The 19,298-nt window shown below is 38.9% G+C and overlaps 1 protein-coding gene across 2 annotated transcripts in view; it reads right to left on the bottom strand.

Annotated features, from left to right (window-relative positions):
* Ftz-f1 (ftz transcription factor 1) overlaps nucleotides 1-19,298 on the bottom strand; it is a 36,361-nt gene that overhangs the window by 2,883 nt on the left and 14,180 nt on the right. For both annotated transcript variants that reach the window (XM_071717742.1, XM_071717743.1), the window contains exon 2: nucleotides 196-983. In XM_071717742.1, coding sequence (XP_071573843.1) covers nucleotides 196-983 — 788 coding nt within the window. The remainder of the gene's footprint in view (nucleotides 1-195; nucleotides 984-19,298) is intronic.

The following is a 19,298-nucleotide window of genomic DNA, read 5'->3' as shown; positions in this document are numbered from 1 at the left end:
CAAAATCGTTGCGGTTACTTCTAACGACGTTATATGTTGACGCCTCTCTCGTTCACTTTTGTATCAAAAATATCGCGGAAAAAGGCAACAATCTTGAATTCGTGCGATGATGGAGGAAAGGAGGGGAAAAAGGGACAGAAGACGTTCGTCGTTCTAGAAAGGACCCGCGGCGGTCTAGATGCCCGAGATACTCACCTTGAGATCTTTGAAGAACGTCGAGTTTCTAGCCCAGTCTACCTGCGAAAACAAATTCTGATCGAGCACTTTACACATTAATTCGAACAAGTCCACTTCACACTGATTATACGTTTGGTTTTGCAACAGTCCGAAGAGAGACGACTGCCACTCGCGGTCGTCGATCGACAATAAAAACTCCCTTATCATCGGGCTCTTGAGAGCAACGGGGGGGTTGGGCGCGTAGCTCGGCACCCCGCCATGCGGCTGGGCGGATTGTTCGCCGAAGTTGAAGACCTTCGTGCCGGGGGTGGTGGAGTTCGCGGCCCAGAGTTTACTGTCCAGACCCGGATTGAGATTGTGCAGGTGATTTCCGCCGCCTCCGCCACTGCCGCTACCTCCACCGGCTCCACCACCGCCACCGCCACCACCACCGCTGCCACCACCGCCACTGCCACCGCCGCCACTGGTACCGATGTTGGGTTGGCTGGATGGCGCGATCAGCTGGTGCTGACCGGCCCCGCTGCCGCCGGCTTGCGTCGTGACCAGGCCCGCGGCCACGGTCGCGGGGGACGGGCTCGAGTCTGGCGACGAGGTCAGACTCGAGACTTGAGGTATTTGGATCTCCTGCTTGATGTGCATCAAGGGCGCGACCGCGGACGAGTAGCCGGTCGGGTCTCCGAGGCTGCCGCGTATCGTCTGGATCGCCAGTTGCCGTTGACGTATAAGTTGCAGCTTCCGCGCCCGGTCCCTCTTGTACATGGGCCCGAATTTGTTCCTACCGCCTCGCATTCTGTCCGCCCGCACAGCTGGAACAACAGGGAGAATTGCTGATTCAGCGCGGCGCGTGTGTATCACGTTTAGCAGGGGGTTTCCCTCGCTATTTATTCTTAAACCTTTAATTAACGCTTAAGAGCCGCAGTGTACGGAGCGTTTTCTTATCCTTGATTGGATTTTTCCGCTGGTCTACGCGCCGTTCGATACCGCCCGAAGGCCGCGAGTCGCACTTGATTTCTCAGGGAATGTAGGAAATGGAACATCATATTCAGGCGTCAAAGAAATCGATGTAAGAATCGATGTCTTAAGCAAGACCGTGATTATAAGTATTGTTAAATGTTCTCAGTAGATATTTAATTGTATTTATTATATGTATTTGAAGGGTACAGGAGAAAAATGATCAATGTCTATCCGGAGTAATTTCGAGAAAAACGTAATTTTTTATTTCAAGACATCAGATATCTTAGAAAGCTATTTAAAAAAAGTACTGGCAGTGAATATTGGAATGCATAGTTTACTTAGCGTTTACATTATATGTTGGACTCCGATGATTCTTTCACAAGCATGTGGATTATGATCTTTCGGTCTTATTTCCAATGAATTGTAACTGATTTTGATAAAAAAGATAAGAATTATGAAAGTTCTTTAAAAATAAGATAGCATGATCAGGTCAATTTCGACAAAAAGTGGACTTTGATCGTTTTTCCCCTGTCTGTGCCCTTCATTTGTCTCCTTATACATTTACTGCAAATTTTACGATTTCGAACGGTCCGACGTATCGCTCTTTTTGATAATAAAAATATTTTTCCTCAGCAAAGATTTAATTAAATTAATTGTTTATTTATCGTTCTCTATTCGGATTTAGTTTTAAATTTAGAATTTTCCTATTTGGCTGATGAAGACTCGGTGTAATTGAAACGTTTATTATTGTATTAAAGTTAATACAGATGTCTCATTTAATATAATACCGTCGAATAACTCATAAAGGATGGAATTGATGAAAAAATGTGTCAGATGAAAGTTGTAGGATTCGAAGAGGGCCAATAGACGATCTTATTAGATTTTGGTTTGGGGCCCGTGTTAAGTCCGGTAGAGCCCAAGTTAAGCTTTTTAAATGGAAACCCCTATTTTTTATAAATAATTCCAAAATCTAATAAGATCATCTATTCAAACCATAAAATTTTCGGTAAATGTGTATAAAAGGTCAAACCTCACCGATTTTATCGCCACTTAAATATGTTATAGGGGAGGTCTTTCTGAGTAATTCTACGCAAGAAAAAGTGGGGGACGGTATTGGTTCAGAAGATACAACAAATTAGAGTTGCAACGAATAGTATATTCGACCGTATACCGAATACAAATATTAGGCAAGGTCATGTGCCGAATAACTGAATATTCGGTGAATATTAGGCATGGTTTTAGCGCCAACGCGGCAACGGCTCAACATGGTGGGCAGCAAATAAAAATCTATTCCACATTATTTAACAAAGTTTGCTGCGATTTACCTTTCTGCCCCCGGGAGTAGTGTTTATTCAGAACGACTTTTTTCAAAAGCAGGTAATATATATGTATAAAGAGAAAAGAAAAAGACTGCTTCCCCCCTTCCAATGCAGAAAAACTTATTTTTTTGCATCACAATTTGCTGCTTCTTAATTTTCATTATAATAATTAAAACTATTAGTGTGTACTAATTCAATACGTGGTCTGTCTGAAAAGTAATGAGACTAAATTTTTTATCTCAACAACTGATAACACTGTAAAAACGAGACTGCAGTAGACCGAGAGCTACATTTATACTCTACCTTCAGTTAAAATTTCAATTTGATAACATTAACAACACATGTGATTCTACAATCATTTGTATAACAGGTATAACTGTATGTTTGGGTAAGGTGTCATGAAAATGGAACACAAAAAAATCGAGCAGTGTTATGCGAAGTTTGACACAGAAAATTCTGTTAAATTTCAGGATATCGCGACAGAAACATTTAAGAAGTTGACAGTGAAAATGATTGGTGATCAATTAAATTAAATTTGAATCACCAAATTGTTTATGTCTTTGGTAGTCCACTCCAGAACGGGATCCATCTTCACAATTTTACCGCCATCTAAAAATGCCTTGTGCCCGGGATAGAACTTGATCTTTGTAAATCTGTTTCAACTTCTTAAATGTTTCCATCGCATTGTCCTGATTGTATAGCTCTTAACAGCTTATTTACTTAATATAATACACATGTTTATTTAAAATTAGATATTTTTATTTAAATTAAGTAAAAATATCTAATTCCTAAATAAATATGTGTATCATATTTAGCAAAATAAGCTGTTAGGAGCCATACTTAATAAATATTTTTTTGGATTTAAATATTTTTTTCTCAGTGTGTCTATAGGGGAAGTGTGTATAAAACGGCCCCGCCGAGTAAAACGGCCTCCCCCTAGTTTCTCAGAAATACGCAGTCCTGCCGTCTGGCGACTCAGTAGGTTAGGTTGCTCACATGTCACAGACGTGCCTCGTGCATTTTGGCATCAATAACAAACTTCGTACGGACGCAAAACGCAATTTTCCTACTTTCGTTACGTCTGATCTAAGGTAAGTCCAAGCTTTATTAAGTATTCTTCTCTTTCCCATGCGATGTTCCTAGTCGCTTATATTTTTTTAAATATCTGTAGTGATCCTGTAAGCCAAATATTTTCAGAAATTTTTTATTTAAGGTTAAGTAAACATTTTGTTTAGACTTTGTTGATACAGTTGCAATTGTGGGTAAAACGGCCAAGCTGTAGTAAAGATAAAGAGAACGACGTCGAATGTCTTTTTTTTGGAGAAAATTTCATAAATTCAGTAAGTGGAGAGAAATGAGTTCAGTGCATCTTCTGTAGAAAATGGTTGCATGAGGAGTGCGCCAACACAAAAACAGAAAATGTTATCTGTGATTTTTGCAAGTAAAAAGTAAATATTTACCTATCAAATTACATCTAAATTTATTTTAAAGTAAGCCTACCTTTTTGTAGTTTAGATCACAATATATAAAATAAGTATATCACAAAGACATATAAAATAGAAATAAAATTATATACCGGGGCCGTTTTACCCATAGGGTGTGGGTAAAACGGCCAAAATGCATGTCTGCAGTTTTTTGTTTGCTACTAATTTTGAAAATTTAGGAGATGCTTATATTCAACTTTTTCAATTAACAAAGATGCCAATGAAAACTTCTGACGGTATTTTAAATCCAAATATGGTTTCCTTTAGAAGTAAAATCAATTTATTCCTTAAGGGGGCCGTTTTATACATACTTCTCCTACATATATATCAACAAATTATTTCTCTTAGAACTAATGTTACTTTATAATGCCTTAAAAAAAAGTATTAAAATTGTGAAACTTCAATTTGCTATTTCTTCTAAACCAATGCCGTCCCCCACTATTTTCTTGTGTAGAATTACTCAGAAAGACCTCCCCTACAATATATTTAAGTGGCGATAAAATCGGTGAGGTTTGATCTTTTATACACTTTACCCAACTTTCATTTGACACACTTTTTCATCAACTCCCTCCTTTATGAGTTATTCGACCGTACTGTTTTAAATGGGACACCCTATATATTAATTTATTTTTTTAACTTTTTTGCTCATTTATTGGCCCTTAATCACTTTACAGTATTTGATACATAGGAGCTTGGTTCCTCATTTAATTAAATTAAATTAAACTTTACCTCAGAATTATGGGTGAATATCTGAAAAACATAATTTTACATAAGTTTCGAAAAAAATACGTTGATGGCATTGAAAAGTTACGATCGGAAATGATCGAAGGACTGGAGATTTTCCGACGTGAAGCGACCAGTCCTAAATTTTGAACGCAAAAAGCGGCCTGAAAGCAGTGATCAGTGTTGTTCGGTTCAATTCTAAAGAAAAATCTCTTTAACGCGCGCGCGATCGAACGAAGCAACCTTGGGGAAGCGTAGTCTTCCGAGTCGGACGAAAGCGGAAGTCACAGCTAATCGCCGGATAAGTAGGACAAAAGCGTGAGAGTACGCCGCTTGCTATTTCTGTTGTATGTACATATACATGCGGCGGCAATCAACACGCGCGCGCGAGCACTGCGCAAAATCATCGTGTTCGGCACATATCCCACGGCGCGTTTCCCGCGTTCTACAGCATGCTATCGCGAATAAACGCGTCTAAAGCCGTAGAGTCGCGCGTACTGGCTTCTTCAAACTGGCCGCTGATAACGAGCCATCTGCCGCGTGAGATTGATCGAGTCTCGTCTCTCAGGTTGTTTCGAAAACTGTTTGCGTATAGGCGCAGCGTCGGGAATATACGCGGAATTTAACACGTGACGCAAACTTGGGATTTTATGAATTCCCGGCTATATTGCAATTTTTCTTCGAGTACGCCGAGACGTCGTCAGTATACATGCCGTCGAAAGAATTTACAACAAATAAGTGCATAAATATTGTTCATAATTTAAATTCAAGAATTTATCTCGATAAAATTTTTAAATGTAAACGTTGATCAGAAACTTAAGATCTAAGATCAATTGCCAAAAAAGCCCAAGTATATTAAAGAACGTCGTAAATCCCAGAAATTTATAAAATTGATTTCAGAGTGTACATATATCACGGTTTTGCTTCTTTCACGAAGCGGAAATCATATCCTTGAACACGCTTTTAAAATTACAATTACTTGATACAATTGGTTGACTCCTTTCGAATCTTTTAAGAGACTCACGATTCGATATTGATGATTCGATATTTAAAAGACTCGACAAATGCCGCGGCTCAGTTTGAATCGCAAACGACGAAGAATGAATCTTCAAGTATGCGCGACTCTGGAGAACAACTGATCGGCCAGAAGCGACGTACATGTGGTTTAAACAGCGTACACCACACCCATGTCGGCTTGTAACCGCCAACGGCGCGAAGAAAATAAGTGTACTGGTAATCGCTCACGTAATCTGTAATTGTCGATTAGCACGCAGGGAGCTCTCTCGCGAGCATGTTGTTTTTACGCTTTTTACTCGCGTCGAATGACCCACCGCGCAATCGGGACTTCCTCTAGAAACATGGCCCGAAAAGCATTTACAACTTCGGGGCGATTAATTTCCAAAGAGATTTTCGCACGGACTTGTATTCGCGAGTCGCTATAAGAGATGTGATAGCACCTCTTTCGCCCCAAGTATACATATACTGTTAAAAAAATTCTTAGTGTCAAATTATACTCAATTGAAGTCATTTCTATAGATCCATTCCTATAGGTCGCCACTGCTCCTACTCAATATGTCGTTAATTTAACTAAACCAATGAAAGTTGAAATAATACTGTTTTGTGTTAAAATAATAAATTTCGACACATATAGTAGTTAAAAATAACAAAGTGTTATTTAACTCAAGGCCTTGGTTTAAATTTTATCCTTTAATGTTTAACAGTGTATCGAGGGGGAATTCACAGCTGGCATTAGTGTATAAAAATTCAGCAGTGGACTAAAAAAAATAAGCAGTGGCCTAATATTTGACGCCATTGTCGTCAGTGGTTGGAAAGTGGTAATAATGACTGGTGGCAGTGGCAATGCAGGAGGCATTGCATAGATTGCTAAGGCAGTGTCCGAATTTTATTCGGCATTGGCTCGGCAGTACGGCAGTGGTGTACAAAATTTTTGGTTGTAAATTCCCCCTCGCAGTGTATATAAAAGTATAACAAACCGCGAAAGAAATGTATTCTCTTCCGGATTTTTCTGAGCGTAATTTAGCAATACTTTCTTATCTCTCTTAATTGAAATCGCTATAGCAAAAGCTGAGTATATTAAAGAATTCAAAATTTTCTAAATGCATTGATATCACGATGACGATAATTGATGTATTTGTTGCACAGATGTTTTAATATTTACATTTATTTTCCCATCCGATTGTGATTACGTTAACATCCACGTAAAATATTAAAATTTTAATACTTTGCAGAATTTTCGTTGGCATGTCTCTCTAAATTAAATTAAAATTAAAATATTGTATGTATACAGGGTGATTCAGAACAATCTATTGTCCTGCAAACGTCAGATTCTTGACTCGATTCTGAGACGATTTTTCCTGTAGCAAAACTTTCGCCGAAGCTTAGTTTTCGAGTTATAAAAAGTAATAGTTATCTTATTACGGGCCAAATACAGAAGGTAGGCAGAAGCGGCGCGACAGCTGATCGCAATAAGCGCTTCATTCTTCGCCTCCGCGAGCCGATCATCATCAACGCGACAAAAAATTGTCGATATGCAATGCTGTTATCTCTGCAAGTGAGCGAATTGCACGCTAACGGATTACATCCAGCGGACGACAAATCGCGCCCGCGATGAGTCGCGCCGCCCCTACTTACCTCCCGTACCCGGCCCGTACCTAATCCATAATAAGGTAACTGTTTCCTTTTATAACTCGAAAACTAAGCTTCGGCGAAAATTTTGCTACAGGAATAGTCGTTTCGAAATCGAGTCAGGAATCTGACATTTGGGGGACAATAGGATTGTTTTGAATCATCCTGTGTGCGCGCGCGCACGTGTGTGTGTGTGTGTGTGTGTGTGTTCGCGCGCGTGTGTGTGTGTGTGCGTGCGTACGTTAAATTATAATTTTGTAATGTTTTGACAGATAAAAAGCGACATTATGTCTTATTATACCAAAATTATTACGAGATACGAAATATTACGTATGAAATTATACGCTATATCGTAAAGACGTAAAAGGACCCCGCACTAAACCACGTGATTTTGGGCCCCGGTGAAAATGGCTGAATTTTTAATATGTTGTACTTTTTGAGTCACTGAACAAATATTTCTTCAGGCAAAATGTAAAAAAATGGACTGTTTCAGCGTTTCAACCCTTAGAAGCTTGAGGTCAGACCAGCAAAGATATCACTTTCGGATCAATGCGGTTACTGTTATAAGGAAACAATATGAATTTTTGGTGAACAAAATAATTAAAAAGTAATTTGTTTATGATAGTATTGTTTAAACAATATGATAGTATTGTTTGAACAATTTGAAAACGTCATTGTTTACAGGAACGATTCGGGGTGCTTTCTGTACGTGAGTCCCCTTGCCTCTCACGATTCGGGGTGTTTTTTGTACATGAGTCCCCTTGCCTCTCACGATTCGGGGTGCTTTCTGTACTTGAGTCCCCTTGCCCCTCACGATTCGGGGTGCTTTCTGTACGTGAGTCCCCTTGCCTCTCACGACTCATAAATCTCGCTCATCTATTTGTGTGAGGGGCAAGGGGACTCACGTACAGAAAGCACCCCGAATCGTGAGAGGCAAGGGGACTCATGTACAAAAAACACCCCGAATCGTGAGAGGCAAGGGGACTCACGTACAGAAAGCACCCCGAATCGTTCCTGTAAACAATGACGTTTTCAAATTGTTCAAACAATACTATCATATTGTTTAAACAATACTATCATATTGTTTAAACAATACTATCATATTGTTTAAACAATACTATCATATTGTTTAAACAATACTATCATAAACAAATTACTTTTTAATTATTTTGTTCACTAAAAATTCATATTGTTCCCTTATAACAGTAACCGCATTGATCCGAAAGTGATATCTTTGCTGGTCTGACCTCAAGCTTCTAAGGGTTGAAACGCTGAAACAGTCCATTTTTTGACATTTTGCCTGAAGAAATATTTGTTCAGTGACTCAAAAAGTACAACATATTAAAAATTCAGCCATTTTCACCGGGGCCCAAAATCACGTGGTTTAGTGCGGGGTCCTTTGACGACCGTAAATATTAATTCCAACTATTAACTTAATAATTACAGTTAGCAAGCGAAATCTTGAAATAATCAGCCCTGTTTGAAGAGAAAATCTTAGATCCTTTTGCAGTCGCTTCTAAGATTGTTTATTCGACCGTTGTACTCGTCTGTTAAAGATGGAATTTTCAAACGTCCGAAATTGTTTGAGAGAAAACTTTTAGAAAATCGGTATCGCGAGAAAAATCGTTATATTAGCTTAGATGTATTAAATGTTACAATTAGGGATGGGCTCAAGTTCAATATGTAAATCCAATAATCAAGTTTTATTTTCTAGAATTCGAGTAATATTTATAAGAAATAAATTGATTTTTAGAATTAATACCTGGAAGATTCAAAATGTACTTTTAGGTAGTGTCTATCATAAAGAATCGAATCTTTTACAAGTAATATTTGAACTCGGGAGCGTCCCGTTTGACCACGTTGCGATTGACTACAGCCACTCACAGTGACCGGTGCTTGTAATTTTTCCACTAGACCAGCCAATCAGAAATTTTTATATTAAATCAGACAATTGACGACGTGGTCAATCAAGTTTCAACTCTCGAATAAAGTTGTTAGTTTAAAGAATATGTAACAATTTTTAATAACTTTTATTCTAAATTTTTAATCATATTTTTATTATATTTAATTTCAACAATTAATAATCTAATATTTATAATTATCAAAAAATATGTATTAAATGTATTAAAATAATTATCGCTTTGTACAAACATTTTAATTCGAAGGAACATAAAATTTTTAATAAAGTACTTATTAACGGTTTGAACGTATTTGATCCATGTTCGAGTCTACTTGGAAGTAAGGGTCAGAACACACAGAACACAGAAGAACTTTAGCTATCTTAAGGATGTATCGGAGGTACAATCTTAGACAAAAGTGCATGAAATTTGAAATACTTGAATATCTACGCCTAACGCATAGTAAATCTAGATGTAAGATACTCAAATGATAGTAGGAGTCTTATTTTTACTCCTAGAAAGGTATTTTTTACTTTACAAATGTTTTTTCATCGAGATACATTCGTGCCGACAGCACAATTATCTCAAGTTATAATTTATTTTTTTTAAACGGTGTAGTGAAGACAATTGAAACTTGGCAGATATTTTCATCTATTCGTATACTAGATATACAAAAAAATTCAAAATATTGGTAGCGCTCCTTCAACATTTTTTTAGCTGTTTTATCCGTCAAAATCGTCTTTTCCCATAAGAATACGTGTAAATCAGTGAAAATTAAAATCATTATATCTCAGCAACCGTTTAGTGGATTCGTTTCTACTTTTTTGTAGCACATCAGGAAGACTAAAAGAACATTCTCACAAATTTTTATCCACTTGGTACACTGAGAAAAATCTCTCGCAAAAAGTTAACACAATATTGTAGACCTTATTTTGTCAGATAAGTAACTTTAAATTGTAATGTAATAGAAAATATGAAATACACCGATTAACTACAATTTTGTAGCAAATTTATTTTGTCACATGCAAACACAAAAACTGTGATTCTGTGAAACAAACGCGCGAATTAATATTATAATATTTTACAGTCTTAAGCAGTTTGTCAATTGATTTCAGACAATCTGAGAATAATTTTTTAGAACAATTTTTTAGACTCATTTACTACAATTTATCCCTGTCCCTATTTGTACTATTATTTGTAGAAGAGATCTTCACAATTGTACTATCTGATGCTACACTTTTTTCTGAGTGTAGCGCTTTGAAAATTAGGTCCGATCATCCTTAAGTATTCGAGGATACTTGACTGTGATTGGTCAATTTGCTTACTGCTTAAGTCTTACTGTTTAAGTTTGTCTATATGTGCCAGGACCCTTATGGTCCTAATATTCTTGTTTTTGGTTAATTTGTAGAGAGTTTGAACCCATTTCGTTCAGATTTGAGTCTACTTGAAAGTAGTGCTTTTATTTTTCAAAGTAATTATAGAGAGTTTGAAACTACGCCAACAGATTCGAATCTACTTGTAAGATACTTAATCCCATATACAATCTTCCTCAGTCTAGTTACAGAGATACCCTACATCTATTTTGCGGGGGTATTAGTACACCTCTGCGTGCAATAATATGAAACCTTAAGTGCATACCGCACGACCTTTGATTTCCTTGGAATTATTTATACGTTAATGCGGACAGCCCCGAATCATGCAGGCGTTTCTTGGTTTTAAAGCTACATCTGATTATCAGTATCTCGATACTAAAACCCTCTTTTGTCAGATGGAACCTCTCATTGTTTCTGATGACATTACATACATCTAATAAGCTACCGAGCCATCTCGCTATCTAAGAAGCTCCCTTGCAATCACGAGCTCTTTCACTCATTCTCTTGATCATTTCTCAGCACCGTGAAATTAAGCGGCCACGAGGGCAGCGTCACGACACCACCCTCGCGTACCGTCATCAAGGGGATTTCGGTCGCGGACGCTCGTCGCTTCTGAACTCTCTCACGGGGCACCGAGAAGGCCCGGTCGCCTGGCGAAAACGGCGGCGTTGCCTATTTTCGTACGCGGGACTGCTCGCTGTCGGTCGCATAAAACGACGAACGAGCGCGAGTGTGAGCGAACGAAACATACGAAACGAACGAACCAGCGAGCGAGCGAGCGCGCTCGTTGAAAGTGAAAGGAGGTTGAATCGCTCTTGCCCGTCCACTTCTGCCTGTGCCGCCCTGCACGCCGACGTAGTCCTCCCGCCCCCCTTCGTCTCCTCTCCGCGGCCCCTTCCTGCCCCTCCCGACTTTACGGTATACTACCACCGCGTATAAACCCCCCCTCGTCGCTCCTTCACCCGCTCCACATTACCGCCTCCGCCACCCTGTGCACCTTCTCTCGCTCTCACGACTCTCTCTCGCGCTCTTCTCCTTCTCTTGCGCTGTCGCGTCGGTTCCCCCCGTTCCCCCGCGTTCAAAGTTGGCCCCGCGCGATACTATCGATACTGCGTGGAGTCAAGCGCGCAACGCAGCCATACCATCATCCTGTGGCTCCGCGATTTTGTTTCGGCCGGCCGAGCGAAGGCGCGCCAATTCGCGCGCTCCCTCAGCGTAAGCATGCATACATGCATGTACGTATTTTCGCGATTCCCCCTATATCTCTTTCTTTCTTTCTCTCTTACTCCGCGTTTCGTGACATGGACCCGGTCCTTCGTGACGTGGCCGCGGCGCGGCGACGGCAAACCCGACGCGACACGGATCTAGGCGTGGATCTACGCTTTCGACCCTCGAGCTAACCCTCTTTCATCCAACGAGAAAAGAGACGGGCACTAATGTTTCCCTACAGATTCGTAAATTGTTTGTTTCCCATAAATATCAATCACGATGTTTCTATCTCATTATATGCGAGAAAATTTGTATTGTAATTGCAGTTGGCTTTATAGGCCAATTAAGTTACGGGTTATTTGGGGCTTAAATCGAATTTGAATTCAGGCTCTTAATTTATATGCCATTCGGTAGTAAATGGCACTGATAAAAACATATCAATTTTGTGGTTCGTCAACCCCGCTCGTTTTTGCAAAAAAAAAAATAAAAACCATAAAAATTGGCCCCTTTCGACCTTTTACTCGAAACGCTGCGAAAACCGTTCGCGATACAGCAAAATTGCACATAAACAATTTTGTAGAGAATTAAATTTCCTATAAAAAAGTTCGTGAAGGCATTTCTCTAAAATCAATAGCTTAGGCGTGAGTGGCGCCCAAAGTCGCGCGATCGGAAAGTGACTCTCGGCGAATTCGCAAGTTGCTCCAGTTAGTTGTAAATTTAATATCGGTACTTCAGCATTAAATAAAAAATCCCCAAAAATTCAAGGCTTAACTAGATATAATAGGAAAGCTATTTCTGGGGTCAAACATTCTTTTATCGATAAATTCGAATTATAACAGCTATGTGACAAAAAATTTTTCTTTGTTCGATATCGTAACTTTGATCAGTCATATTTCAGAAAGTATTAATCCGATGATGATCTAAAAAATTTTCTTTTATAGGTAATTTTAATGTCTGTGAAGTTGGCCCCCCTTTTTCAAAATTCGGAAAAATTTATTAGAGTTCTGGATTCCCTAGCAAGAGTTCTAGAGTTCTCTATAGTTTTTAGAAAGAGTTCCGTCATTTAAAGTGGTAAAAACACCATTTTAAAAATGGGGGGGCTAACTTCACGTAAAAAGGCTAAGGGGGCTAACTTCCTCCCATTTTTGAAAAAATGAATTTTTTATGGTAGTTCCGGATATATTTCGATGAGTTCTAGCGTTCCCTATAGGTTTTAAAAAGAGTTCCGTTCAAATAAGCCCAAAAATCGATGTCAAAGTTGAACAAAAAATTTTCACTTTTTTTTTTAAAATTAATTTTTTATGGTAGATTTAGAAAGATTTCGACGAGTTCTAGAGTTCTCTATAGGTTTTATAACACTACGACCAATATTTCAAAAGTTACAGCCCTTTGAAGTGCCCGGAAAAAATTAGCGGGGAAAGAAGACCCTGTTGAGCTTGACTCTAGTCTGGCACAGTCTTTTTTTCTGAAATCGGCAGTTTTCGCGGGAGTTCTGGTGGCCCCCCCGAGGAGTTCTATCGAAAACTATAAGGGTCCGAAGCGCTCCGATCAATATTTCAAAAGTTACAGCCCCTCAAACTACCGCACCTAAAATTAAAAAATTATTTTACCGGAGTTCTGGCGGGAGTTCTGGTGGCCCCCCGAGGAGTTCTATCGAAAACTATCAGGGTCCCAAGCGCTCCGACCAATATTTCAAAAGTTACAGCCCCTCAAAGTACCGCACCTCGAAAAATTCTAAGTCCCGAGGGGTAATTTTTTTTTCGGAAATCGGCAGTTCTCGCGGGAGTTCTGGTGGCCCCCCGAGGAGTTCTATCGAAAACTATCAGGGTCCGAAGCGCTCCGACAGATATTTCAAAAGTTACAGCCCCTCAAAGTACCGCACCTAAAAAATTATTTTACCGGAGTTCCGGTGGCCCCCCGAGGAGTTCTATCGAAAACTGTCAGGGTCCGAAGCGCTCCGACAGATATTTCAAAAGTTACAGCCCCTCAAAGTACCGCACCTCGAACGGTACTTTGAGGGGCTGTAACTTTTGAAATATCTGTCGGAGCGCTTCGGACCCTGATAGTTTTCGATAGAACTCCTCGGGGGGCCACCAGAACTCCCGCGAGAACTGCCGATTTCCGAAAAAAAATTACCCCTCGGGACTTAGAATTTTTCGAGGTGCGGTACTTTGAGGGGCTGTAACTTTTGAAATATTGGTCGGAGCGCTTGGGACCCTGATAGTTTTCGATAGAACTCCTCGGGGGGCCACCAGAACTCCCGCCAGAACTCCGGTAAAATCATTTTTTAATTTTAAGTGCGGTATTTGAGGGGCTGTAACTTTTGAAATATTGATCGGAGCGCTTCGGACCCTGATAGTTTTCGATAGAACTCCTCGGGGGGCCACCAGAACTCCCGCGAAAACTGCCGATTTCCGAAAAAAAAATTACCCTTCGGGACTTAGAAAATTTTCGAGGTGTGGCACTTCAAAGGGCTGTAACTTTTGAAATATTGGTCGTAGCGTTATAAAACCTATAGAGAACTCTAGAACTCGTCGAAATCTTTCTGAATCTACCACAAAAATTAAATTTTTTTAAAAAAGTGGAAATTTTTTGTTCAACTTTGTCATCGATTTTTGGGCTTATTTGAACGGAACTCTTTTTAAAACCTATAGGGACTCTAGAACTCATCGAAATCTATCCGGAACTACCATAAAAAATTCATTTTTTCAAAAATGGGGGACGCCGTGAAGTTAGCCCTCCCATTTTTAAAACGGTGTTTTCACCACTTTAAATGACGGAACTCTTTCTAAAAACTATAGAGAACTCTAGAACTCTTGCTAGGGAATCCAGAACTCTAATAAATTTTTCCGAATTTTGAAAAAGAGGGGCCAACTTCACAGACATGTAATTTTATTCTCTAAATATTCAATCTCTTCATATTCTGCCGTAAGTGCAACCGTTGGCCACTTTGAATCAAGAAAAAATTGTACCTTTGACAGAGATTTACGGGGTGAATAATTTGTTATTATTATTCAATTCGAACACGCATGTGTGTGTGTGTGTGTGTGTGTGTGTGTGTGTGTGTGTGTGTGTAATATTAAAATTATAAAAAAATATTAACCCTCCGTCACCCCCCTGGGTCTTTTGGGCACAAGCGAAATTTTGAGCTCATCAAATATTTCAGAAATAAAGAGAGGGCGAGGTCTGGCTTCCCTACCTAAAAAAGGTGTTAGTAGTGAGAACTCACTCGCCAAGGAACGTTAAGATCCGGCAGGCTGGACAAAATGGACCCAGGGGGGCAACGAAAGCAGTAAAAATAACGGTGGTGACGGACGGTTAAAATATCTCAAATAAGAATCATATATAGTATAATAAAAAATGCTTTAAAGCGTATTTTAATAGAACATGAATCTCAGAATTTATATACATTATATTTATCTAAATTATTGTCACAAACTTTTATTGAAACTCCAGGTACTATATAATTTTATCTAAACTTATTTATAGAAGAAGATTACTGACATTTCATCGTATTGGCAAATTCTCTTAATTATTACTTCAACGTTAATTTCGCAAGACTACGATCGCATGATACATGCGAGATTCAATGGCTCTTGTTGACCAAAATTAAACAACTTGCCATTAATCAAACAAACTGTATTATATATCGTTAACGAATCACAACAACAAAACAAAACTAGCGAAATTTCGTTCGCGATCATCGGAGTATTAGCATTGGCGATTGTTATATTCTTATTGGTATCGCAATGTTCCTCCACGCTGTTTATGTTCGAATGTTTATACACTTTCGAAATAACCCAATTCGCGGATCGCATTGGCAAAGCAATGTGCCTCGCACGCGTAGCTTAGCACGCGGATCACGCTGGCGCACGTGTGTGCAACGTTCTTGTTTCCCTTTCAACCTTCTGAAACGTTCTCGCTTTCAGACGCGACAGCCATGACAGCCATCGTGTACGTGTATTATCCAAAGGTAATATATCGAATTTTTCTTCGCCTCATCTTGGACCGAAAATAAAGCCCCACAATTAGAAAATCCACTTCGTTCGAAATTCATAAAACTGAGCTTGAAACTTTCACTGAAAGAATCTGTTCTGCCACTTTCTATTATTTTGGAAAACCCGATCATAGAGATTTGCGGGCTATTGATAAAAAACGACAATATTTAAATATAAATTTTTACGGAAATCCAGACGATTTTCATAACAATCCGAGACAGCAATCGGTTGGAGAATAAATCGATCGCTATAACAGAAAGTATCAAAAATATATATTGCATCAATTGAATAAGTGCACTTTGTTGCAACAGAGATATGCAAACCAGCAGGCGTTATGCGGGTGCAAAACGGAGAAGAGATAAACTTGGACGGGTCAGACATATGCATTTGTAAATTTCAGTCTTCTTTAACGAATAAATTACATAGAAATTTATCTTCGCGTGATCACGAGCAAAATGATCGAAATATTAATTATTCCAATTAACTAGTTTTCTTATTATTTTGTGCAGGGATCTTAGTTTTGATTCCGTGTCCGTCTAGGTTACGCCATTGCTCGAAGGGTTAAAAGCACGACGCAATTGTACGGGGATTCAACAGCAATTCTCGGTGGCCACCGAGTGAGTGGTAACGATTCGCGTGGGCGGCGGGCCCTAACATATAGATATGCGAGGCGATTCGATCGGTCGCAATCGGCGAATATGCACGGCCGAACCGTGACACTGATGGAATTTACGCTCGAACTGCCGGTCACGGAGAGACAAACAAGAATTGACATTGCGACCAATGCCGCGTTTACTCCGCATCGCGTCTGGATATCGCGAATCCGGAAGTTACACGCGATTATGCGTTCCTCTTATCCTTAATTCTTCTCTTTACACGCCGAAATTTATCGTGCCTGATAATTTCCGCAACAGCTGCGAGGCGAGAGGTCGAGAAAACCGTTCGCCCCAAAATCTGTGCCTCGAACTATTCTACAAGGTGGCCATAGAACTCGCATACTTTCTCTCCAAATCATAGACCTAACATTAGAGGATTATTCTGATCGACGTCAACGACGAAAGAGTTAATGCATCTCGAATATATTCGGACAATGTTTACTTCTACAAATTTTATATGGGTTTTTATCTGCGTGAATTTTTATTTGTCGCGTAAATACAGGAACATTTAATGTAAATGGTAATAAAATAATCACACCTCTTTTTTCATTAAATAAAGTATAAACTCTCTAAAGTGGTGTTTTCGAGGGAAAATTCACAACCCAAAATTTTGTACACCACTGCCGTACTGCCGAGCCAATGCCGAATAAAATTCGGGCACTGCCTTAGCAATGCTATGCAATGCCTTCTACACTGCCACTGCCACTGGTGTCATTATTACCATTGCCCAACCACTGACGACAATGCCGTCAATTATTATAGGCCACTGCTTACTTTTTTAGTCCACTTTTGAATTTTTGTATACCAATGCCGGTTGTGAATTCCGCCTCGGGTGTTTTATATTTCGACATAAATTGCAATAAACAAAACGACAATCATTATTTCTTTTACGCCTTTAAGGACGTTCTCCGGTCCTTATACTAGAGAAAATCGATTTTCTTAGGATTTTCTTGAAACTGTGAATATACGTTAATTTAGGTGTGCTTTATGCGTGGTATAAATTTCAGTACCTCTTCCGGTATAAAAAATAAAGATACTGAGCCTCAAAGTTTCAACTTTTACTAATGAAAAGGTTTTCCAGGCCAAACAGTAAGAGATACGAGGTTGGCCAAGAGGACCAAAGTTGCTCCTCTCGTCGAGTTCTATAAGGAAAAAATGCCAAAACTAAAAAAAAATTAAAATTAAATTTTTTTTTTTGAAACTTTGAGGCTCAGTATCTTTATTTTTTATACCGGAAAAGGTACTGAAATTTATACCACGCATAAAGCACACCTAAATTAACGTATATTCACAGTTTCAAGAAAATCCTAAGAAAATCGATTTTCTCTAGTATAAGGACCGGAGAACGTCCTTAAGGATGTTTCACGTATAGCTATATTTAGTATAACTTTCTTTTCCTGATTAAACAGTGTAAAGCTAGTCTCAGAAATTATTCATAAACAACATGTTATAATTGAGACAGAAAAAGCGTACAAATCGCAATTTTGTCCCATTTTTGTACTTGATATTGTTTAAATAAATCATTAAAAAATTGAAAAAAAAATATTAACAGAAAAACTTAAACCGTAATTGCAATTCTCGATGTCATAGAAGTGTACCATAAAAATTTCATTCATTTTCACTGTACAAGAGCAGAGATACATAATATGATATTTACATGGGGAGTATATCTATATACATATGTACAATTTCTGTAACTTTTAAAGCAAATATCTCAGAAACGGGTCAGACAATCGATTGCAAATTTAACACAGGTTTTTGGGATATATAAGTGCATAATCTCTGTAAATTTCAGCTTCATCCCTTTATTTTGACATAAGCAATATACATCCTTAATAAATGCACTTTGAAGATCTCAAGTGTCGTGCTTAATTACCGTAAACCTGTAATGTCTCGTCTCATAGAGTTATCAAAGTTTTACATGCGCGTTTGCCTAAGTCTGACACTAATTGAATACCACAGCATGCATTTATTGCAATGAATTACAAATGCTTAACATTCTTCAGGCGTAAAACCAACGAAGAACTACGTGACGATATATATTCTCCACGTGATTGTGCTAAAATTATCAATGCATTATCATTTATATTGTTTTTCTTTTACGAGGAATATAAACTTGACAGTGTAAAAAAACGCGTTTGATGACAACTCGTTTAAAATTGATGTGGCATATAACGAATATGACGGAAAAAAAGCTTCAGTCAGTCACGCGAAGTTAATAAATATGCGATTCAAAGAAGACGCATTTCTATTGATTCTCGATCATTAGAGAAATCGACGCACGCGATTCTCGCAGCCTGCTGTTTACGCAACTTCACAGCGCACGCCTACCGGAAAAGTTCCATTTTCGTAGAATTACTTTGGCCGGCTAATCGAATCTCCTCTCTCATTTACGTTAAAAAATTCACGGATTTAACTATTCACAGTTGATTTGAAATAATAACATTAAGTAACAAACAAAATTATATTTTTTTAGAGAATTTAGTCTCATAAATTATTTGAGAATAACAATTCCTCGATGTTGTGCATTTTGATTTTCTTAAAGATGGCGGGATAATCAAATCCACGTATCGACGGTAGGATAGATTTTTAAACTGGAGCGCAATAATGCACAGTAAAACAATATCTTGTTACGGGTATACGCTCTATTGGCTTCATCTCTCGCTCTATTTACGTACACATAACAGATAACATCGGTGACAGAGTATCGCGGGCCTATTTATGTCGTCCATTCAAGTATTCGTAGGTCGTTTGCGTCAAACGACTCGATTCGCGCGGTCGCGGGCCGAACCTCCCGAAGAATGCGAATCTATATCCGGTTTGCGCCTAGTTCGCATTGATAAACAGTCTTGGTGCGCCGA

This window comes from Temnothorax nylanderi, unplaced genomic scaffold (assembly GCF_030848795.1).
Source record: "Temnothorax nylanderi isolate EJ_2023f unplaced genomic scaffold, tnyl_v1.0 TNYL_tig0224_pilon, whole genome shotgun sequence".
Lineage (NCBI taxonomy): Eukaryota > Metazoa > Arthropoda > Insecta > Hymenoptera > Formicidae > Temnothorax > Temnothorax nylanderi.
The sequence above is the reverse complement of the archived record's forward strand: the minus strand, read 5'-3'. Positions and strand labels throughout refer to the sequence as shown.